Below are 24,201 nucleotides of genomic sequence, written 5' to 3' on the forward strand. Positions count from 1 at the left end.
ACAAATACACTCGATATAGTTATATATACTTTATATAATTATATACAACTATAATAATCGTCGATCTACTTCATTATAGGTTGCATTCACTATGATCAACGGTATACGTCTTTATTTTTCCTATCAACACATACTACTGATAGGCCCACAGAACGAACAATCTCCTGTCTTACGTCCTGTTTCGTTCATGGGTCTAATCCATTAGTCCCTTCATTTTAATCTGTTTTAGTCTCTAAGAATTTAAACAAGATGACTAAAATTAACTAAAAGTGTATGTTAGGATTAAAATCCATTAATCCCTTATGGAGATATTTGTAAGGAAGAAAGTGGCAGCCTCTCTCTTCTCTCTCCCTCTATCCACATACCTTTAGTCCCTTTTAGTCTCTGGATCTAAATAGTAGGAGACTAAAGTTTAAAGTTTTTAGTTTAGAGACTAAATGATCCAAACAAGACCTTAACATGATACTCCCTTTGTTTGAAGTATTTCAAAATTGAGGGCAGAGGTGGTTCAAATAACATAATACTACAAAGGTACGAATAACTATACTTTGGCACGGAGTAAATAGATAGATAAATCTATCTATTATTATATACTAAAAGTCCATTAATCTTCCTACAAACACTCTCAAGGAGCCACGTGGCTTTCTAAAAACGTTCTCAAGCCGTCACGTGGCACTCTAATAAATTAGAGAAAATCCTACAAATTCTGAGAAAAAAGCAAAACATCTAGCCCTTAGTTTTCACTTAAATTGGTGACCCAATATTTCAGGCCATTAAATTAAATCTATTAAAATCATTCCTTCTTCTAATATAGATACGATGCGTGGAGAGGAAGGTACGATGTACTATTCGTAAACAGTAAAAAAAAATCCTATGCGATGCATATGGAAGGAGAGGAATGTACGTATGTACTACCTAAAAAAAATTACATGATATACGTTTATATGAACGTAATGTAAGATCGTACGATCGGAAATTAAAAAGCATAAAGCGAAAAAACCAAATTATATATAAAAGTCCACTAAACTTTCTACAAACGCTTTTAAGCTGTCACATGACTCCTACAAACGCTACTAAGCCATCACGTGGCGCTCTAATAATTAAATTAGAGAAATCTAAAAAATTTTGAGAAAAAAAAGGAAAACATTATATCATTGATTTTCACTTAACATGGTAGACCCATCATTTTATCTCCTATTATCTCACCTGCTCACTTCTTTATCCAAATTTTCTAGATAGCAGCTCAGTACATAACAATAAGAAATGCTATATTAACTATCTATTATATAGTACAAATCAAATAAACTCCGTACAAACGCTTTCAATCTGTCACATGCGTGGTGTGCTACAAACGCTCCTAAGATGCCATATGGTACTCAAACAAATTAAGATTCCTAAAAATTATGATAAAAAACAAACCATTGATTTTCCTTTAAATAGGTGAACCCAAAAATTATATCTACTACAATAAATATTTTTTAAAATAATTTTTCTATCTATATTGATTCACATGCATAACTAATTGCACATATATGAGAAGTAATTAAAGAGAGGGCTAGCAGGATGGTAAAAAAAACCAATGAAAGTTTGTTGATATTTCTTCACGAAAGAGATATATAAAGAACACTCAATTCAAAATAGAAAATACGTTACTTTAATTTTAATTTGATTTGTTAGAACTATTTTCGAAACAAACTAATGCGCAGCCCGCGTAAATGCGCGGGCTATCTTCCTAGTTAAATAAACAATATAGAAAACCTAATCCATTAGACCAATGGAGACAGGTGTTGAACATAAAACATTTCACGTATTTTCTTTTTTAGCAAAGCAGTACGTAGTCCATGATTTCAATTAGCCGCAAAAGATATCATCTGCGAGGACATTATTAATTTATTTATAGAAGGTATAAGAAGGGACTTTCCTCTTGTAGTAAGAATGACTTTGTCACTAACTAATTCCACTGATGGATCTAAGCTAGGAGGCCCAAACGAATTAGGCAGGATAACCTCACAAAACCACCCACCAACACCAAACCCACTACTACTAAAATGGAGTAATGGTACTACTGGTAGCTGATAGTAAGACCATATGGACACAGAAAGTGGAGTATCCTTTCATTCCTAAAAAGGGCATGGAATAGAACAACCCCAATTTTGGAAACGGGGAGCAGAGCCATTCAGCTGTTTGGGGACCAAAGGCAAGGAGGCATGACCGACCGATCCCCATCCATTCCAAGCCTTCAAGGAGACAAGATATTTTCGAAGAGAGCACACCTAGGCCCTAGCTAGCACAGTGCGCGCTACAGTATAGTATTAGGAGCACTTCTTTTCCCCCGATTCTCCAATCAATCCAATCCAATCCTCGTGTAGGCCACCAGGAGGCCCCTCCATCCGTCCCACTCTGCCCTACCGCCCATCTCATCCCCATCCATCCGGTCGCTGAAATCCGCCGTGCACGTACACCGTCTTGTCGATCACGACCAAACCCCGGCCGCCTCCGCCTCCTTTCTGGTGGCGCGCACCGCCCGCGATCTCGATCGTTCACTCCCGGCCGTGCCGGGACGATCGCGCGCGCTCGCCGACCGGTGTCACGGATCATATCAAATCTCGCGTAGCTAGCGGTCGAAGTCGGTGGCCATCGTTTGTTCGCCTTCGCACAGGTGTCCGCTGATCTCGGCGCTCACAAAGCGGTCAACACCTAGTACTAGCTACTGAAGTACTGTCAAGAGATCGAGCCAAGCCGGGCCGGCCGGGTATATCCAGGGGCGATATGACGGATCTGGCAAGTAGATTAGGCATGCGGTTAGTTGGGATTAGATCGAGAGGCATGCACGCCCGCGCCCGCTTTGGCGTTGCCGGGTGCCCCGGATCACGCTGTTGGTCCAAAAGGCGGCACTGTTTAGTGTCATGGCCTCAAATCTCACGCGATGGCGACGTACGCCACAGCGGGAAGGGTCAGGAGCCCGACACTTGTCGCGCTCCGGCCTCCCGGACACTTCTATATGAACAACCCCCCCAACGCCCCAATAGTAGTATATGCCGCTCATATCATCACTTGTTTACTTTAGATCATGTCCTGTCATCGCAGTATAAGGGTTAACCACGATCGAGCGAGCTAGCCACCGTGCGTGGCTTTGCCTTTTGAGGGATTTGACGTGTAGGCAAAAGCTATAGCTCGGAGCAGTGGAGTGGCTTGGCTTGGCTTGGCTTGCTGCTCGGTCGATCGATCGAGAGATGGACGGGCTGCACACGGAGCTCGCGCTGGGGCTGATCGGGTGCTGCGGCGGCGACGGGCAGCAGCAGACGGCGCCGTTCGTGGCGAAGACGTACCAGATGGTGTGCGACCCGCGGACGGACGCGCTCGTCCGGTGGGGGAGGGACAACAACAGCTTCGTCGTCGTCGACCCCGCCGCCTTCTCGCAGCTCCTCCTCCCCTGCTTCTTCAAGCACGGCAACTTCTCCAGCTTCGTTCGCCAACTCAACACCTACGTCAGTATCATTCAATCGCCGGCGCCGGTCCGCCGTACTCCCGATGATTAACGCTTTTTCCGTCTTGTGGTACGTGCAGGGATTCCGGAAGGTTCACCCTGACCGGTGGGAGTTCGCGCACGAGTCGTTCCTGCGCGGCCAGACGCACCTGCTGCCGCGCATCGTGCGCCGCAAGAAGCGTGGCGAGGGCGGCGGTGGCGGTGGCGGCGCGTCCTGCTCTTTCGGTGGCGGCGCCGGCGAGCACCAGGTGGCTGCTGCTGCGGCCAGCGTGGGAATGTCGGGAGAGGAGGAGGATGCGGCGGAGGACGTGCTGGCCAAGGAGGCCGCGCTGTTCGAGGAGGTGCAGAGGCTGCGGCACGAGCAGACGGCCATCGGGGAGGAGCTGGCGCGGATGAGCCAGCGGCTGCAGGCGACGGAGCGGCGGCCCGACCAGCTCATGTCCTTCCTCGCCAAGCTCGCCGACGACCCCAACGCCGTCACGGGCCACCTCCTCGAGCAGGCCGCCGAGAGGAAGCGCCGGCGCCAGCACCTCCCTTCCCACGAGCCCACCGTCTGTCCCCTCCCGCCGGCGCCGCCGCCACAACCTCCGCAGCCGCTCCTGGCTCTCGCCGGCGCCGCGGCCATGGACGGCACCTACTGGTGGACGACGGAGCATCATCATCATCATCATCATCAGATGAAGCCCATGACGGTGTTGCCATCCTTGGAGCCGCCCACCGCTAGCTGCGGCGTGCACCAAGTGCCGGAGCTCGGGGGTGGCGGCGTGATGGGCTTAACGACGGACGGTGAGGCCAAGGTGGAGCCGCCATTCCCATTCTGTCTACTTGGTCAAGCTTTCTTTTAATTAACCTGCCGAATCATGCCCATGCACGTAGTAATTCTTCCATTCCACTTACTGATTCAGTCACTCGATCCTACGTACACACTGCCAAGAAAAAAAAAAACAGATGTTAGTTCTAGTGCAATGCATGCAGTAACACCAGCATCGATCAGTACGTGTTGATCTGATTATTCTTACAGGGTACAGATTAGATTACAGACGATGGTGTAAAACCTTAATTACTACTGTGTACTTATGTACAACGCATCAAACAATAGTGGTACGGTGTTGATTACTAGTACTTTTTTGATTGCTAGCTGATAGTTAATTAGTACTACTATTATTAGTAAGTAGTGTTTTCATTAGGTGGATGCATGGACATTTCTTCTTGCCCTCCAAGTTTGTAGGGTTCATGATTTCATCAAAGTGCTTATATTAATCTCTGCTGCATAACTTTTGCTGGAAACATGCATTTGGCTTCCTGTGATTGCCCATCTACCCTGATGTTAACTTCAGCAATACACTTAGTTTATTGAGTGGTTTGTGACTTTTGTGAGAAGTGGCTTTTGCTTTCAGACTCTTTAATTTCTCCAGGGCCCACTGCACACAGCCAATAAGAAGCTAGGGGTGGTGACGAATTGCCGATCGCTGTGCTGTGTTAATGGTCCAGGTGTCTGCTTCCATTAGCATTTTCTGTAGTGATGATGTTAATTAAAGTTTGGATTTGGACGTCGATGCCGGAAGCTAGCTAGCTAGCTAGCTAAGGGAAGCAGAAGAAGAAATGAAAGGCTCTTAGAGCTCACGAGAGGGCGCGCGGCGCGACCAGCGATTTGGCGATTTTTGACGTGATTTTCCCCTGTGATTTTCTCCTCTCTTCCTCTCTCCCCCGTCGCTCTCGCGGGCGCCGCGCCTTCGATCGAGTCCACTTCTTAATTACGCGCCCCGCGGATATGCAGGAGTTTGCAGGTATAGGAGTGTACTTGACTCCTTTAGTTTGGACTGAGATCGATCGATCGCGTGGCTTAATCGTGGCTAAGCATCGCGAAATCTTTGTTTAATTACACCACTAAGCTGGTCCTGCCCCCAGCTGTTAACTTCGGTGGCGCGCAAGGTGTGACACTCCGATTGATATATGATATATAATCCTACTAGTAATCTACCAGTAGTAATTTGCTTTGCGGGATTATTATTCCAACCTGCCGGCAGGTGTAGATCGATCGATATTTACAAAGATTTGGCTGTCCGCCAGCTTGATCGTCGATCGATATATCGATCGAGTGGTACTACGTGCTAGCTAGCTACTGGCTGAGCTATAGCTGTGAGGAGATATATATGTATATTTATGGGCGTACGGTAAATCACTAACTAAAGGCTGAGCTAATTAAGTACTCTAGGTGGTATATATATAGTAGTACCAGTATAGTACTCCGTCTTAAAATAAGTGTAGTTTTACACTATTCACGTTTAACATTTGACCGTTCGTCTTATTTGAAATTTTTTTATGATTAGCATTTTTATTGCTATTAGATGATAAAATATTAATAATATTTTATATACGACTAAATATTTTCAAATTTTTTATAAATTTTTTCAAATAAGACGAACGGTAAACCGTTAGACACAGATATTCACGACTGCATTTATTTTGGGACGGATGCAGTAGAATGTATAGCGCGATGCATGGCCACTAGCCAATATCCATCCACCACCCACGTGACATGATATGGTCCATGTCCCCCTCGGCCGGAATATGCTTATATGCAAATGATATGACGGCTCGTATAATTACGCTGGTCTCCATGGTCAGGTAGCCAGACACTGACGCGCTAGCTCTACATACATTACTGTATTTCGTAATTCATAAAAGAATTAATTGAAATATATAAATACCGTGATATCGATGGTAATTAAGGGAATGCCATTATGGAACGGGATATAAAATGATTTTTTTATCATTGTTTTCTATATATCGGAGTGATCGATGTCATGTCACTGTACGACGACGCAAGTGGCTGTAGGACTGCGTACAAGATCGGATGAACAATGATCACTCTCTTAATTGTTTTGACCCGTCGCGCGTTGAGATTATAGCGAGAGGGCATATGGGCAAAGTAAACGGATGTGTCCAAAACAGGGTGGGCCCCGCGATATATATTCAGCAGCAGGTGGCCCCCAGTTGGCAGGTCTCCATCGGGCACAAAGATGACTTTGGCCATGTTTAGGGGAGCTTCTCCTCTTAGCTGCAGTTTTTTTCAAAAATTGTTTCTGTTAGAAGCTGCCTCAAATAGTTACAGATTCTAAAAATGAAATAAAAAGCCAGAAACTGGAGAAGTTGGGTTTCAGAGTTTTTTCAGATTCTCATAAGCTGACTATCAAATAGCTGCTTCTCAGAATTTAAAACTCCCCAAACATATCCTTTGTCTGTGTTTACTGTGTGAAGCACCGATGGAATTATGTCTCGCGGGTGTACTGTGTTACGTTGGCGACCGTAGGAGCCCACCTTGATCACGCCGGCCTTAAAGGTGCCCATACACGTACAGTTACGGTTACTGTGAGCCGCATCTCCAACCGTCGCGCGACGACAGGCGATATACGACCAGCTGCTACACTATTTAATTAAGCCGCGTGACAACAAAGTTAAAAACAATCGATACTCATTATCAATCGACGGGCTAATTAACTAACAACGTTCTGGCGGTCAGTTAACGAGTTGATAATACACGGTGTAAACCCACATGCATGCAACTGTAGAGTATATACTTCTACTATTTACAGCACGCGCGCAAGCAAAGAATGCAGGATAGCTAAAGGCAAAGGCGACATGTATCTGCCTACCTATCTATCGATCGACCTCTCATCTCAAACCATGTGAGAAAGGAGGCAAAGGCAGCGTGTGTGCAGGCGTGACATGCCACTGTGTGACTGTGACTGTAGGATTGCCTGGGAGGTCATGCATGCAGGCGGTTCTCTAGCTAGCTATAGCCAACTTGATCGCACTGTTGCGCATTCAATCGCATGTTAGCCGGTGCGGGGCTCACCATGTCAGGCATAAAATATGTTATCTATGCACCTGCTTAGCTGCTAGGCTAGGCTGCTGCTAGCAGAAATCAAGCAAGCTGGCTGAGTAGTACGGAAGTGGATTTCTTGCTCCCTAGCTCCGTCCTAAAAATAAGAAATTTTGAATGGATAAAACACATTATGGCTATATTTAGTTTATTTAAACTTTTAAAAATTCCATCACATTAAATGTTTAGACACATGAATAAAACATTAAATATGGACGAAAAAAATCAATTACACAGTTTGCATGTAAATTGCGAGATGAATCGTTTGAGCCTAATTACGCCATGATTTGACAATATGGTGCTACAATAAATATTTACTAAAGACGGATTAATTAAGCTTAATAAATTCGTTTCGTAGCTTACATGCGGAATCTCGTAGTTATGGGTTTTTGTTATTAGTCTACGTTTAATACTTCAAATGTGCGTCCGTATACGTCCAAAAAAAATTTGAGGAGGAACTAAACACGGCCCATATTTTTAAATAAAAAAGGTCAAACGTTGGACACAAACCCATAACTACGCTTAAAATGCGATAGATGGAGTAAAACCCATATGTCGGTGACTTAAGTTAATTATATTTCCAGTTTAGTACATACTCCCTCTGTACCATAAAAAACGAATATAGAATTGGATGTGACACATCTTAACACTATGAATCTGGATATATTTATGTTCAGATTTGTAGCACTATAGGATATGTCACATTTGGTAATAGTTTATTTTTATGTAACGAGGAAGTACATCATCGTGCATGGCCGTTCAATGTTATCCATCGATCTCGCTGTTTCATACTCCGTATGTGCATGAGACCGAGTTCATGACTTCATGTGTGTGACGAGTTACAAACTTAGTACGTGGTATATATGCCCGATTTTAGGGTTTGTCGACGGATATTGGGATGGAAATATTATATCGTGGAGTTATATTGATACTTCCTTCGTCCTAAATATAAGAGTTTTTAGATGGATGAATACATCCTAGTACTACGGTTATAAACATACTCTTATTCAGATTCGTAGTTATAGAATGTGTCCCAGCATTCACCCAAAAACTTTTATATTTTGAGATACAGGGAGTATATAGAGTAGACATGGAGGAAAAGGAATATTTACGTGGTAAACTCCTCTGCCGCCATCACCCCTCTGCCTGATCTGGGAGGGAGAGGGAGAGGGAGGGGAGGGAATCAAGGAAGTGAAGGAGAGGGGTGGAGGATGAGGGTAGGAAGTGAGGGACTTAGCCGAGATGAATGGTTGGAGGCAGATTTTATAAGGTATCTAACTTTTTGTAAGCCGATATTTTTACGTCTCGTGTGTGAAAATCGATTTTTACATGTGTGATCTAAAGAGGTCCGTCTGTAAAAATAATTCTTACCTCTTAAGACCATACCTGTAAAAATCGACTAGTTTTAATTTTATAGGCAAGACTAGTTTTATTGTACCTTTACTTATTTTTGAAAATGGTAATTTTTTTTACCTTTACTTATTTTTGTAAATGGTAATTTTATAGTCTATCTGGAAAAATAAAATAATGATGTTGGAAAAAATCGTCTTGAAAATTCCTACAGTATATTTTTCCCTCAAATAAAAAAACTCTTATTTTTTATTAAAAAAAACTATGATTCCGTATATCCGTGGACAGAGGAAGAAGTTTTTGTGATGCGGGACGGGGGGTAACAACAGCAGCATATGCATGTTTGCACGCATGGATGCATGCGAAGGGTGTCGAGTAGTCCCCCCTTGCACGTGTGCGCGAATGGTTTGTGTTCCCTTGCAATGCCGCATGGCATACTGTGTGCGGGATATTGGACGCATATTATGGCTTATGGGGCACCGATCGATCGATTATTCTATCATAGATTCAAATATACGATATCTACACTATGATCGAATTGTTCTTATTCATAAACATTATGGTATACAGCACTATTATGTTCCTGCCTTCCTGGTATATATCCATTAAGTTAGGCCCTTGCTCTATTGTCAGTGGACTGGCATCTCTTAGGACATGTACAATGGTCTTTATTAGCGGTCTCTCTTTATTGTCATGCAAGCATATTTGGTGACGTGGAAGAGAGAGGAAGTAGGAAAGAGAAAGATGGTTGCTACGCATGACAACGGTGTAGAGTCGACTCTTAGCATTTATTAGAAAATTTTTTTGTTGCATTGAGTCTAATAAAGGAAAGATGACTAGTAAGAAAGTATTTTGGTACATTAATGGTTAGAGACTGTACTGGCTTAACTATTGTAACGTGATAGCCTCTAATTAACGTAGAGACCACACCGATCTCTACCTTTGTACTTGCCCTTATTTAGCCATTTTTCTGCAACGAGAAATGGTAATTAAGATATGGACATTGATATGTCTAAATTAATTAAGGATCCCATACCTTCTAGAAATCTTGCTGCTTGTAACCCTAGGCGTTATATCAATTCAGCGGATATTCCATGGGCATGCCTTTACGTTGCTATTGCATATTCTGGCTCAACTGCTAAGGCTCTAAGAAAACAAAAGGAAAATGGGAAAACGTTATTTCGCTGGTGTTATTATATTTTGCTAGAGAGAGACGACATATGTAGATGGTTTTTTTTCTTCTGAAAACTCATGTATTTATTCGATATAGGAGTTCTCACATGCAAACAGATTACATGTGCCATTTGGACATCTCTCAGAAAAAGAGAGATTGAGTTGCTAGCTCTCAGTAGAACAAGCAGCTGGTAGAAGTACAACACAACATGCAAAAGGATCCTTGAAAAAGGACAAGTTATACAAAGGTCCTTGAAATATGTAAAGAAGGACACGAAAAGAAAATAGAAAAGCATTCCAGTCCTTGCTTCGCTTTTTCTCCCTCACCGGTGACCTAGATGATGAAGCCGACAACGGCTATGGTGAAAACAAGGTTGACTGCAAAAGATGACATCCAGCCACAAACCCAACAGGGGCCTCGTAAAGTAGAGGTTGAAATGAACTCGACACTACTGCAGGATAGATTTTTGTGGACGCCGCCCCCTTTTATTTCCATGCGATCTGTAAGTGGAACCGCACGGGAAAATAGGAAGACCGGCGCCAAGCCGTCGCCCGCACGGGAAAACGAATTATCCCGTGTGGGCGGCTTAAGCCAACCGCACGCGAAAATAGAATTATTTTCCCATGCGGATCCTTAAGAGGCCCACACAGGAAAATCGATTTTCGCATGTGGGCCTCTTAAAGGCCTGTCTATAAGTCTATCATTCCTCCCCTTATCCCTCCTCGATACTTCAAAATTTCATCCTTATCCACCACTCTTCCTTATCTTCAAAATATCTCTCCTCTCTCACTCTCACCTCTCCTTCACATCCTTATCTCCTCGCCTCGGGATTGCATCCTCACATCCTCACCTCGGTTGGCGCACTGATCAACTGCATCGGGACGATGACGACGAGGAGGCGGCCAGCTTCCTCGCCCTCCGGCGGCGGCTCCCTTGCCCTCCAGCCGGGAGCTACGACGACGAGGAGGAGGCGACCGGCTCCCTCGCCCTCCGGCCGGGAGCTACAATGATGACGAGGAGGCGGCCGGGAGCGGCGCAGCCGGCCGAATCAACGCCGCCCCTGTAGCCGACGACGACGAGGAGGCGGTGGCCTCGAGCGAGCGAGCGAGCGGCGGGTGGCGCAGTTCCCTCAATCTCTGGCCTCGAGCGACGACAACGAGGAGGAGGCGGTCGGGAGCGGCGCCGCCGGCCTGATCAGGCCGCCGACGAGGAGGCGCCTGTCGCGGCTGCTGGTGGAGGCAGCGCGGTGGCCGCCGCCGACGTCGAGGAGGAGGAGGCGACAGTCGGGAGCGGCGCCGCTGCCGATGACGACGAGGAGGAGGCGGCCGGGAGCGGCGCCACCGTCCCCACCTCATGCGGCCGCCGACGATGATGATGAGGAGGCTGCTAGGAGCGGCACCGCCCTTCCCACGCCAGGATCCGGCGGTGGCGGCTGCCCTCCGGCTAGATCTAGCGGCGGCAGCAGGGAGCGGTGGATCTAGGGTTAGGGTTTCGGTAATTTGTGAATTTTATTTTTTTTTCAGGTTTTTATTTTTCGTGCGGGCGACATAAGCACCCGCACGGAAAAATCCAATTTTCGCGTGCGGGGGCGCCTCCCGCACTCAAAAATCACGATTTTCGCAGACGAGTAGTTGCGTGCGGGCCATTCATTCGCATGCGAAAATATTTTTTGACTGCACGGAAAAACCCTTCCTGTAGTAGTGCGATGAACAAGAGAAGTTTCAGTCAAACCTTGGAGATACCCCATCGAAGACAAGGAAGGACACCAGACCAGCAGCGACAACCTCACTGGAGATGATTTGAAAGACCAGCACCACCTCATCGTTGTGGAGGAAGAAGTGTTCCCACCACAGGGAATATCTGTTGCACTTGTGGATCTAACACCAACAGAAACCTCCATAGCAACCCTCTGAACCGCATGAAGCTGAGAAATCCCGGATTGAACTCAAGCTGAGCATGGAAGGGAGCATCTGGGATGAAGAAGATGGGTGTTGACATCGCCTTCGAGCTGTACACAAAAGAGGAAGAAGAAAACCTAGAACGAGATAAACTCGATACATAACGGGATAAATCTGACCACGGGATGAACACAATAGCTCCCTGAACCCCCACCCCCCCCCCCCACGCGTCAACGGCGACTAGCTGCCACCACAAGCGTAGGGGAGAGGGGTTTCAGCGAAGTGGAAAGGAGGAGTCTGGCTGTTCACTTTTTACCGCCAACGGGAGAGAAAGGATAAGGTTGAGAGAGAGACCCCATGACATACGTAGATGTGGAGTATTATTAATGCAAGCACGGAAGGAGAAATAATGAATTAATGAACCTCGGTTGAAAGGCCTCTCTGTTTGGCCCAATCGAGTTAGTAATAAGTCCGTTTCATCTCCCTCATCTTTTGCTCTTGATTGAGTCACATCCCTCGATTACAAAATCAGGTATAATGCTTCCCTTAACTTAAAAAACAGGTGCAAATCAGCTCATTCATTGGTTTAGGAAGCAGTTTCTTCATGTGGGGCCCACATGTCAGTGAGACATGACAAAACATATGCGGTGGGCCCTACTTGACAGTGGCAGTAGCGGCCGTGTGTGCGAGAATGCAGCCATGGATGTGCGCAACAACACTACTTCAACACCCAGTTCCGTTGATATTGCTCACTCGTGCCCCTTGCCGCCTCGTCCTCCTCCTCCTCCTTTGCAGATGGCATGGTGGTTGTCGGAGACCCACGCTGCGAGCTCCTCCCACCGACCACCGACGGGGCGCCTAGGAGAACTGCACCACGAACTCCTCCCGTACTGAAGGCAGGCGGTGCACACGTATTGGAGGATGCTGGGCACGATAACCTCTACATCAGCATACACCATGCGGGCACTTTGCCGTCGGCAACGAAGCAGCCGGCTGGGGGAGGAGCCAACAGCGTGGAGGCACGGGAGGGTTGGGAGAAGGTGCAGATGCATATTCGAAGGGGTTGGGCACAACTACGTATTTGCCAGCTTACACTATGCTGGCGCTATGCTCCCACCGACAACGGAGCCACCGACTAGGGGAGGAAGCTGCACCGGGGCAACAGGTTTCGATCACTGAAGCTATCCATGGATGAGCTGCTCCCCGCGGAGCCCGTTGGTGTTACGTATCAGGCGCTGCTCAAACTTTCCATCGTAGATGCCACCGAGCTTCTCCTCCACTTCCTTCACCATGCACGGTGCCCAAGACCCTCCCTCATCCCCTAAGCGTAGAACCGCCATCGTCACTGCCACTGGCCATTAGAGGATGATGCATCGGAGAAAGAAGAGGACGGACGGGATGTGTATCTGGGCGATGGACAACGAAGACGCAACGGGACAGCGAATGTGATGCCACGTTAGGGGAGGAAGACGGTGTATGGAATGGCGCATCGCCGGCTCCCTCGCTTCCCTCCTCTCCTCCTCCACTGCTATAGACCGCCTTCCTCGCCGGCTGCCACCCTCACTACCTTGAAGTCAATAGCCGGGAATGTGGACAAGTTGACACGGGAGCATCGGCTTCCTCCGACACAACCTTGAGGTTATTGGGTCGGGAACAGGGACGGGTTGACACACAAGCGGTTGAGGTGGAGCTCGGCCACACAGACGACAGATGCGAAGGGGTAGAGGAGAAAGGTGAGGTCAATGAGGAGCGCGAGGAAGAGTAAGAGTAGGAGCGGGCGAGAGGAAGTGGATGAGGATGGGGACGAAGAAGAATGTCAGCGGTGGGGAGGTGGTGAAAGGGGGAGAGAGAAGAAGGAATGAGAGGGGGGTGACATATGGATCCCACTATTATTTTTTTAAAGCTTGTACTGCTGACTCAGCAAAAAACGCTTCCTAACCAATGAAAGAGCTGATTTGCACTGGTTTTTGAAGTTGAGAGATGCGTTATATCCTATTTTATGGTTGACGGATGCATTTTTGGATCAAGGGCAAGACAGAAAGATGTAAAATAGACTTATTCCCTCGAGTCATATGGAATTGAATGCCCAAAGAAGTAAGTCACGTATGTTCAACTGGATCGTTGGGCCGTCCAACTTGGGCTCACTTGTGACGAGGATAACGTAACACTTGGAATAAGTTCATCTAAGGTCCCTTAACTTTACACTAAATCCTATTTTCGACCTTAAACCCCAAAACCAGATACAACTGGTCCCTTAACTATCAAAACCAGTGCAAACAAAGTCCCTCGACGGTTTGTAAGGCGGTTTTGACTGACGTGGCGCCTACGTAGCTGGTTTGACTAGGTCTTCATCCCACGTGGCATTGACGTGACGCTTATGTGGCAATTCTATCCCAGAAAAATAATAGAAACCGTGGGCTCACATATCAGTCTCACTCCTCCATCCCTCTCTCTTCTCTCTCTGTTCTTCCTCATCCTCACTCCCCTCTTCTTCCCTCTCCCCTCTCTCTCTTCTTCTTCTTCTTCCCGGGGAGTGCCGGAGCGGACGGGGCGGGTGGGCGGCGGAGCAGGCGAGCGAGGCGGGCTGTCCGAGCTCCGGCGGTGGGCAACGGCGCCGGCGACGGGAGCCTCGACCGGGGGAGAGGAGGCGCCGCGGTAGCCGGAGCCGGGGTGGTCGGCACTGCGGCGGGTGAGGTGGTGGTTGGCGCGGCGGCGGAGAGAAGCTGCTGCTGCATCTCCAGCATGATGCAGACTCTGCTTTCCGGATTGCTTGCTATTGGAAGAATTGAGGAGTCGATCCCTGCTATTGGAAGAGTTGAGCTAGATAACATATCACTGACAGTTAAGCTATAGCTATTTTTTTCTCCATATCTTAATTTTCTTTTGTTGACAAAACCATTGCTATGCGGCCAGTTCATAGATCATCAGGCACACGTTCAATTCACAACAAGTACTTTTCTTTGCGAATCCACAATCCCCGCTACGACCGGCCGCCTCGCCATGCCAGTATATGCCTTGGCGACCCCTTCCCGACCGGCGGCGTGGTGGTCGGCGCCGCCGCGGGGTCTTGCGCCGGCCGCATCCCCGCCCTCAGTACCGCTGCCGCCGCTGTCGAACTCCATATCCTTCTCGAGCGTGACGGCGATGGCGCCGGAGTGGTCATCCTCGTCGTCGGAGCCCGCGGTCGAGCGCTCCGACTCCTGCGGCTACTGGTCCAGCTGTCGCGTGAGCAGCCACGGTCACCACCACGAGGCCGCGGAAGACGACGACCCGTCGGAGAGTGAAGGCGGCGGCGAGGGCGCCGCCTCGCCGAGGTCGCTGGCCGCAGTCAGTGTCCGAAGAAGAGAGAGGATAATGGGAAGAAGAGGAGGGCAGTGAGGATGACATGTGGGGCCCACGTAGGTCCCACCATTTTTTATTTTGTGTGTGTGAAACTGACACGTGGGTCTCACGGGTTTTATTATTTTTTCGGATCGAATTGACACGTACGCGCCACGTCGGTGCCACGTCAGTTGAAGACCGAGTCAAATTAGCCACGTAGACGCCACATTGGCCAAAACCACCATGTAAACCACCGAGGGATCTCATATGCACTGGTTTTGATAGTTGAGGGACCCGTTGTATCTGGTTTTGCGGTTGAAGGATGAAAATCGGATTCGTTGACAAGTTAAGGGACCTCGGATGAACTTGTTCCCGTAACGCTTCGCTATATTTTGGCCCGCAAAAGCCCCTCGGATTTCCTTCTCTGATTCTCCCTCGCAACCTCCTCGTCCGCATTTTTGGGAACACGCCCGGACGTTCCCACGCATGGCTCACGAGGCATGTGAGTTGATAACTGATAAACCGGTTCGTCGGAGCCCAAGTACGAGCTGACCAAGGAGGTTCTCCGAAACCACCACACCGAGAACCACCAGACCACCGGTGGAATCGCCGAACTCCACGCCAGCGACGAAAACAAAAATACTCGGTGAAGAACGCGCGCGTCGACGTCAGTGAGCAGCAACGGGCCGCGCCGCGCGCGACGCCATCGGGAACAGGGGCAGCGCGCCGCGCCGCGCGCCCAGCTCCGCACATGCGCGCACGCACGCACGCACGAACACGGGCAACCGAACTCGAGGCCGTATAGGAAATTCCCACCCAAAAAAACACCACAAGTAGACGATAGAAGAGCTTAGCGCGCGCGGAGTCGGCACCACCCACCGTTGCTCTCGCGGCGTTCGCGCGGGGGCGGGAATCTGAAGACCCGCTCGCCGCGTGCGGACAAGCGCGGCGGCGGCTTATGCTTGTTCCTGCACGCGCGGCGAGCTACGTCACCGATTACCGAATTACCGACCGCGGTCAAAGAAAGTTCTACTGTAGGGCTGACGCGTGGGCCCACTCCCAAGCGGTCCTCTGGTGGGCCCTACGTGCCAGTCGCTGCGTATTGCTTCTCTCCTGGGGATTTGGGATGATTAATTATTGGATGACGCACTTGCTAGCTAAACCATCTTGGCTTGTTTGTTTGTTGTCAAGATGGAGAGCATATATGCTCCTCTGGTTTCACTGCCTCCTCCTAGCTAATACTCCTACTCCTACCATTTTATGTAATCCTAAAAGTTGGCGCTCCTGTTGCTACTTGGTACTACAGTGCTTCTGATCTGATGAGTAGACTAGGATGTGATGTGAGCGTGTGAGCGACCACATCCAATTCAGGGTGGTTCAAATTCACCAAGATGCCTAAGCGATCAATCAGCATAAAGCTGTGGTGTGGTTGGCCATACAAATAACAGCATCTAGCACATGCAAATTTGGCCTGGATATTGTTTGGGTCAAACTTTCTACTTCTCTGAAAGCTATCGTTAAAACATTGATGTGATGTTACAGTCTCGCGCACGCAGACCTGCAGGCGTCCTTTGGCACTATGGATCCAAACCACGGGTTCGCTTGCAAAGGTTGCATGGTGTATACAATTGCAGCAACCGTGTTCCCCTTTGGGATCAGATATTCCAAACACAATTATGAACTCCCAATTTTAACATGCGCAAAACCAGCGCCTTGCCCCCCTGATTGGATTTCAGAAATTTGTTGCCCGCCGGGCCGTTTGTGATCATGAGCATCGAAATGGAAGAACAATTTTTAGAACCTAGGATTGATCGATCGTTCAACGGTTTCTTCCTGACTTCCTGACACTACAGTTATTCATAACACGAGCACATATGCATTTGATGGCACGATCGATATGCCAATTCTTCATGTAAATACAAAGTAGACTTAACTGCAAACCAAGATAACACGCATTAATGCCGATCGCTCGCTGCATCTCCTAACTACGTACACCTCTGCTCTACTGGCCTCACAACGAACGAGTTATAGCTTGGTTGGCTAATCAAACAAGGCTTTGGTCGATCGGTTGGTTGGCCACTGTCACTGATCAGTGATCGCTCACTCACTCCTCGCCGAAGACGGCCTCCCATACGTCCTCGAAGGCGGCGAGGATGGCCGGGTGGTGCTGCGGCGAGTTGAGCGAGAGGTACGACCCCAGGAGCTCCTCCATCTCCGGCACGCTGCAGATGCGCCGCTCCACGACCATCTCCACCATCGAGCTCCGGAAGTCGGCGTACGGGTTGCTCGACCGCTTCACCACCGCCATGCCCGCGCCGGCGGCGGTGTCGTCGTCCGTGCCCAGCTGCCTCTTGATCGCCGTCTCCTCCTTCTTCTTCATGTCGTTGTGCTGCTTCTTCGTCGCCGCCACGGATACCACCGGCCGGAAGGCGTCGGCCGGGTCGCTGGTGATCCTCGCCGACGCGCGCCGCGCCGGCGGGCGGCGCGCCGGCGCGTTCTTGTGGCCCTTCCTGGCGAGGCTGCTGCTGCTGTTGGTGTGGTAGAACTCCGAGGTGGAGTCGGAGGAGAAGCTGAGGGACGAGAAGAGCGTCCTCGTGTCGGCCTCCTCGCCGCCCTCCTCGTCGGTGCTGAACGGCGCGAGCTCGTCGTCGGTCACCGTGGACGACGAGGAGCTGTACTGCCCCGGTGCCCCCCTCGGGAGCCGCGCGCGGCCCCAGGAGGACGACGGGCAATGCCGCCTGGATGTCGACGGCGAAGAGCGCGCCTTTCTCCTCGCCCTGCTCTGTTTCCTGCCATCCTTCGTCGGCAACGACGACGAGTACGGCAGGAGGGGCGCGTCGGAGTGGACGGAGCGGCGGCCGGAGGTGGCCCCGGCCCCGCCGGTGCAGTCGATGGAGATGTGGACCAGCGACGCGCTGCGTCGGCGTCGGCGGGGACGGCCGGGGGCATCAAGCTTGGGCCTCTGGTAGGTGCAGGGGGTGCAGAAGTACGGCGAGGGCGGCGGCGGCGGTTCTTGGTGCGTGTCGGCATTGGTCTTGTCGAGGCTGACGAAGGCCGTGGACGAGGTGGTCGTTGTCGTGGTGGTGGTGTTGGTGGTGCAAGTAGATCGCACTAGGATCTGAGCCAGCCTCTGCTTCAGCCAGCCACCGGCGCCCAAGCCGTCGAGGCGGCGGTGGGGGCTCTTGTCCACGAAAGGCGTGTGCATCGCGGTATTCTTTGGGTGTTTGGAAATGGGTTGAGGAGGGGAGAGTGGAGTTTTTTTTTGGTTTATCTCACGTCGCGGCTTGGTTTGCGCCTCCTTATAAGCTTCTCGGGAGTGTGGTTTGCATCGTGTGAAATGTCTAATGGAGATTGCATGAGACAGAGAATGCAGTAGGAAGCCGGTAGAAGGGGAGGGGGTAGAAGTGTACAAAGTGTACATCGAAATTTCTCGGCTATGTACGCACGTGTAGTGATGCGGTGGAGTGGTGGGGTTAGGCAAGAGATGTGATAAGAGAAGGTTGATTTGCACATTTGCAATCAGGTTTCATATATTCATGAATATATGACATAGAGTACTAAGTAGGAGTATGTACTTTTTTTAGATAATGAGGAGTATGTACTTGCATTACAATGGTCAATGGGTCAATGCTAATAACATTAAAAGGAGAGTGGGTGATACGTGGATTTAACATAAAAAGAGGATTTTTTTTATCCAGACATTTCTTTTTCTGCTTTTCTTTCACGATTTTTTTTTCGGAGCGCACCATTCGTTTTTTTTTTCTTAGCGTGCGCTACGTGCCAGGGGGAGAAGTGGGAAGGACAGCTAGGGTGATAGAAAAAGACCGAACCAAGAGACCGAGACCGAGAAATTCGGTCATCAATTCGGTCATAGATAGTGAAAGATGAAATTTTATTCGGTCAATTCGGTTAGTCTCTTCGGTTAACCAAATAGACAGAAAAGACCGAATTATCAAAAAAATGTCTAAATGCAACCTACAATCCACTATGTTTAATAGGATTAAACTCTAATTTTCACGTACCTACTTCTTCTAGGCATGCAACCTAATAAGAGTCTTTACTCATAAGTACTTACGAATTTTTTTTGTGATTTTTGTGTTGAAAATTTCCATTATTTCTTTGCATATATGGAAATGTTGTTGAATTTCGGTCGAGACCGAGACCGAATTTGTCGGTCCTAACATTTTTTTCGCTGAAATTCGGTCTTCACTCTTTTCAAAGACTGAAACCAAAATTTTCGGTTAGATCGAATGTCCGCCCCTAAGGACAACGACGATTGTGCTTTTATAGTTGTAGATATTTGCTGCTCCACCATTTTGCATGACGGGATGATGTTAGCTGTCAAAACAATTTATACGAGGAAAGGCAACAATGTCCTTTTGTTTCCTTGACTTGGTGTTATCCTCAATCCTTCAATCCTAAAACCTCCATTCCAGTCTCTCGCATGAAAAATATATTCCTCTTCTTTTTTTTTTTTTTGCAAAATTTGATATATGACACCCAAAGAACGTGTATCTTCTTGTTGATATTGTAAAAATGTGGTAATTAGTTACTGGACACCCACCGTATTATTTTATTATTTCCGATGGAAACAGAGAGAGAAACTTTCATAACAGACAAGTTTGCCCACGGGCCATCTGTATAATTGATGTCATTAACTTCTTAGTTAACATTTTATAAGTCGGGCCCACTCGTCAATCTCATATCTCCTTCTCTATTCCTCTTCTCCCTCGGCAGCAGGTGGTGGTGGAGCTGGTTAGCCGCGATAGCGGCAGAGTCGCAGAGCAGTCGCGGGGAGAAGAGTCGCAGAGCAGTCGCGGGGAGAAGAAAAACCCGAAGCCGTCGTCATCGCCGCCAGTGACCCCGAGCTCCCAGGTGAGCAGCACCTCCTCGACCACCCCTGCGGCCGCTCCCCTGGACAGCGCGAGGAGCAGCGCCAGCAGCAGCGCGAACGCCGCCAGTAGTGACTGCGCGAATTTGGCTAGTGGCGTCGCTGAGGAGGAGGCTGGTGGCCATTGCCGCGCGCGGGGGAGGAGAGTGGCCGCCACTAGGGCCTGGGGGCCAGTTGCAGAGGAGGAGCTATGACCCGCGGACGGTGAGGTCGCCCCACAGGCCGGTGGCGTCGCCGAGGAGGCCGGCGACCATCGCCACCCTCTGCCGCGCTCGCTCGCAGAAGAAGAAAAGAGAAGAAAAGAGAGGAAAAGAAAGAAAAGAGGAGAAAAGAGACATGAACTTTCAACGCTCTTTCTCTCTCTATTTTCACCGGAAATAATAAAATAATGTCTCGGTGTCCAGCAGCTAATTACCATATTTTTACAGTGCCCACGAGAAGATATACTTTTTTTCACAGCAAAGGCCACAAGCTTTAAGTGTCATGTAGCAAATTTTGTCTTTTTTTATCCGGCCGGTGGAAAAAAAAGGGCTCCGACCGATTTTTAATAAGATTGAGGAAGTTCTAGAACAAGTGCAACATCGGGCCAACTCCAACTAGCTTAGGGCCTATTTGGCACAGCTCCAGCTCCAACTCCACCTCTCAGCCAAACAATTTCAGTTCCACCAAATATGGGAGTAGAGTTGGGTGGAGCTCTATCACAAAATGAACTAGAGTTGTGCAGCTGGGTTTAAGCAACCCCACAACTCTGCTTCAGACCCAACTCCTGTAGCTAAATTTAGGAGTTGAAGCTGTACCAAATAAGTCATTAGTAAAACTGTGCTGCAAGGAGAGATGTTGGCGGGCTCCACTTCTATTATAAGTGATGGCAAATGACTAAGAACATGTTTGTTTGGAATGTTTCCTTCATCAACTTTCTCGTTATCCATTAGCATGTTTTCTCAACCACTGAACGGTGTATATTATGTAAAAGTTTTCTATATAGAAGCTCTTAAAAAATCAAATAAATTCATTTTCAAGATTATAGTATACGTTAATGATCCATCCCAGCGGCCTACAACTACAGCCATACAACCGATTTAAACTCAGCCTAAAATACCAAGTAACATTCTTTTTAGTGTTATATCTCTAATTAAGCACTTTGGTGTGGTAAAAATGTGAATTTCCCAAAAGAAGCTACTTAAGTGAAGTACTGAATGAAATAGAATTGTCAAAGAAATGTCACTGGTGGAGTTTGTGGATGTTACTATAATGTTTTTATGAAATTTGTCAAACTTTCAAAAAAAAAATAAAACACCAAAACTTGTTAAAATATGGAACAGAGGGAGCAGGTGACATTATGAACTTATTGAAAGTTTCCTTTAGGACGTGAGGAACTGAGGACTATTTCAAAGAAGGCTTCCAAGTTTTTATTTTCTTTCCCAATCCTTTATATATTAAGTATCATGTATATATGCCCTGCCATCTCTATTGTCCATTGGTAGCTGCCGGACTGCCGCGTTTTGGCCTTGGCCACCGGCGTCCGGATGGGATTATGGGATGCGGTGCGGACCATGCGGTCATGCGGATGGATGACGGATGCACACTCGCAGTCACAGGCAGCACTGCAGTGCCGCGCACGTCGTTCAGAGCACAATCACAAAAACCAGCAAGAATGTGGCGGGCCCGACGACGCCCCGTACGTGCCAGGCGGCTGGTCGAGGCAGTCGAACATGCTGGCTGCCGGCCGCGCTGGTGGTGGTAGCGAGCGCCGAGCGCGCCCGCCGCCCGTGTAGGTGTCGGGTGGCTGTGCCTGTGCGTGACTCGCTCCCGTTGACCTCTCTGCGCGCGCCGGCCGGACGGACCAGCGGTCGGAGCCGCGCGTCGCGGAAGTGGAGGAGAATAAGATGTCCTCATGCGCGGCAGCCGCGGGCACGCGGGGTTCGGTGGTTCGGTCGGTGGCTCTCGCGATCGTCCCCGTGATCCGGCGCGTGCATGGTGGTCGTCGTACGTACCGGTTCATCACCACGCGCAAGCAGAGCGTGATCTGGCCCACCTCGCGCCGCGCCACGGCCACTTGCCGCATATTCCGCCCTGGTACAGCGATGGATCATATATATCCCAGCCATTTCGCTCATCTCTCTCTTAAAATGATAGAGAATTCATTGTGGCATTTGTTTCATAGAAACTATAGGAGTACTATACAAAGTTGTAGGTTGAAATCGGACGAACTACAAAAACAATTTAATTAAAACAAGAAAAAATTTTGAAACACTAGTCTAAAGAGAGTCGTAACGAACCTCCATCTACGCGGAACTATAGTGGCTTAAGTTACATGTCGTTTTTGTTTTCCTCAATCTATAAAACAGAAACTCCGAAATCAGCGGGTAATAATTGTGCCGATTGAATTTCACTATATTGTATGATCCTTCTTTTCTAGTCTATTGCTGCTACTGACTCTACAACGGGTTTTACCTAGCACTAGGGTTTGGTAAATTTTATTTGAGAATTCAAAATTTCCAAAAAAGAAAAGAGGATAAACATTTAGAAAATTTGATGTAAGTAGTATTTAAATTGTAGTGTTATCTAGTGAAAAAATTTCGTGAAAAAAGGAAGTTAACATCATATTTTTGAGCCAAAGTGATAATTCAAAAATGACAAAGAACAAACGAGATTTTTAATTGCTTGAATGTTAAAAATAAAGCAAAAGTCATACCGAGTTTTCCTATGTTACATTAATATATGGCATTTCTACATGTTCTAAATGTCCCCTACATACTTTTGTAATTATCCTGAATTTCCCCTTAATTTTTTACTGCTTTTCATTTTTTTTCTTTCATTTTGTTTTCTTACAAACAGTTAGCGGTAACCGCGTCTTATACTGTACAGTTCCCAATAGCCGTCGAAAAAGTTGAATTCTCAAGCCGTGAAGAACGATTGTGAAGGCATTACAAATTTACAATACATAGGATTAGGAGTACGTTGATCGGGTTTAATATAATTTACGAGATACCCCTACTTCGTCGCTAATGTCTGGACTTGCTCGGTATCACGACTCACGAGGCATCTTAAGGTGCAGGATAAGCATACACATTTCACGGCTTATTCTCTCTGATTGATGTTCCACTGAGGCCGAGAAGACATTCTGACCTCAATGTGCAATGTTTCAACAGAGTAGACGGCACCAAACACAAACAAACATTCTGCCTTCTAGCCAGCTATATATATTCAGTACTACTCCCTCACTTCGATTTCAAACCAAAGTACGGGTTTAACTAATAATCAGTACAAAACCAACGGCCTAATTTCGCTCTCACCTAGGTGATCCTTCCACCACAAAGTTTGTAACCACATGATTAGGATGTAGCGGAATGTTTCATCCTCCCAATGCAGTAGGAGGCAGCCTAATTACAGCATCGTCAGTGTACGCGTCCTCCTCTACCGTAACACGACGAAAGGTTAGGCATGTACAGATCTACTGCAAATTAAAGCAACCATATGCATATAATCTCATACACGTACAAGGCTAAGTCCAAGGTGGAGAAATTAAAGATCAGGTAACGAAAGAACAGTTAAAGGCTGCACGGTCCTTGAATCTTGACCCCGTGGACTGAAGTACAATGAAAAAGAAACCAAAAGGTCTTCGTAGATTTCAAATGCCTTTGGACTTGATGTGTGTAATGGCCAAGAACAAAGGGACAGGTGATGCAAAACAAGCGTTGTGTTTTGCAGCGTAAGCTTGCTGTGCCAGTTACAGGAGAAATGGTATTAACTTATTATGAGTACTATGGTAGGTAAGGGGATGAAGGGATAGTGGCTAATTATGTAGTACTACGCTGGAGTGGTGATCAGTCTTGGAAAAGGCTCTAACACAGCGATTATATTATGAAAGAGAAGGGAGAGGGTTTTGTTCCTTTCTCACTTGTCTTGTTATGTCACAGGCTGAACTTAGGTGCAGTGGTGCATGCTAGAGATGCTCCTCCTGGAGTCTCTCATCTCTGCATCAACCTACTCATGCATCTCCTAAATTCCAACTTGCCATCACGTTGTGTTTAGCTTCTGACATTGGCATGTGAACAAAGATAAGAGCGATCTGGCTGACATGATTGCGAGCAGTCGTAAAACGCACCTTCTTAATTTGAGCTTTGATTGTATAAACGCCCAGAGGCCCTCTTCCGTACTTCTGCTCCATGTATACCACGTTGGAATTCACAA

At 47.8% G+C, this 24,201-nt stretch overlaps 2 protein-coding genes across 2 annotated transcripts; one reads left to right on the forward strand and one right to left on the reverse strand.

The window, feature by feature from the left end:
* Window positions 1-3,121: 3,121 nt before the first annotated feature.
* Window positions 3,122-4,771, forward strand: LOC4326685 (heat stress transcription factor C-1a-like). Its single transcript, NM_001398289.1, has 2 exons — window positions 3,122-3,488; window positions 3,568-4,771. The coding sequence occupies exons 1-2, from the start codon at window positions 3,234-3,236 to the stop codon at window positions 4,330-4,332; spliced, it is 1,020 nt and encodes a 339-aa protein (NP_001385218.1). The 5' UTR covers window positions 3,122-3,233; the 3' UTR covers window positions 4,333-4,771.
* Window positions 4,772-16,969: 12,198 nt separating this feature from the next.
* Window positions 16,970-18,408, reverse strand: LOC4326686 (transcription repressor OFP1). Its single transcript, XM_015758499.3, has one exon. It carries the CDS (start codon window positions 18,319-18,321, stop codon window positions 17,221-17,223), a length of 1,101 nt encoding a protein of 366 aa, XP_015613985.3. The 5' UTR covers window positions 18,322-18,408; the 3' UTR covers window positions 16,970-17,220.
* Window positions 18,409-24,201: the final 5,793 nt, after the last annotated feature.

Source organism: Oryza sativa, chromosome 1 (assembly GCF_034140825.1).
Source record: "Oryza sativa Japonica Group chromosome 1, ASM3414082v1".
Lineage (NCBI taxonomy): Eukaryota > Viridiplantae > Streptophyta > Magnoliopsida > Poales > Poaceae > Oryza > Oryza sativa.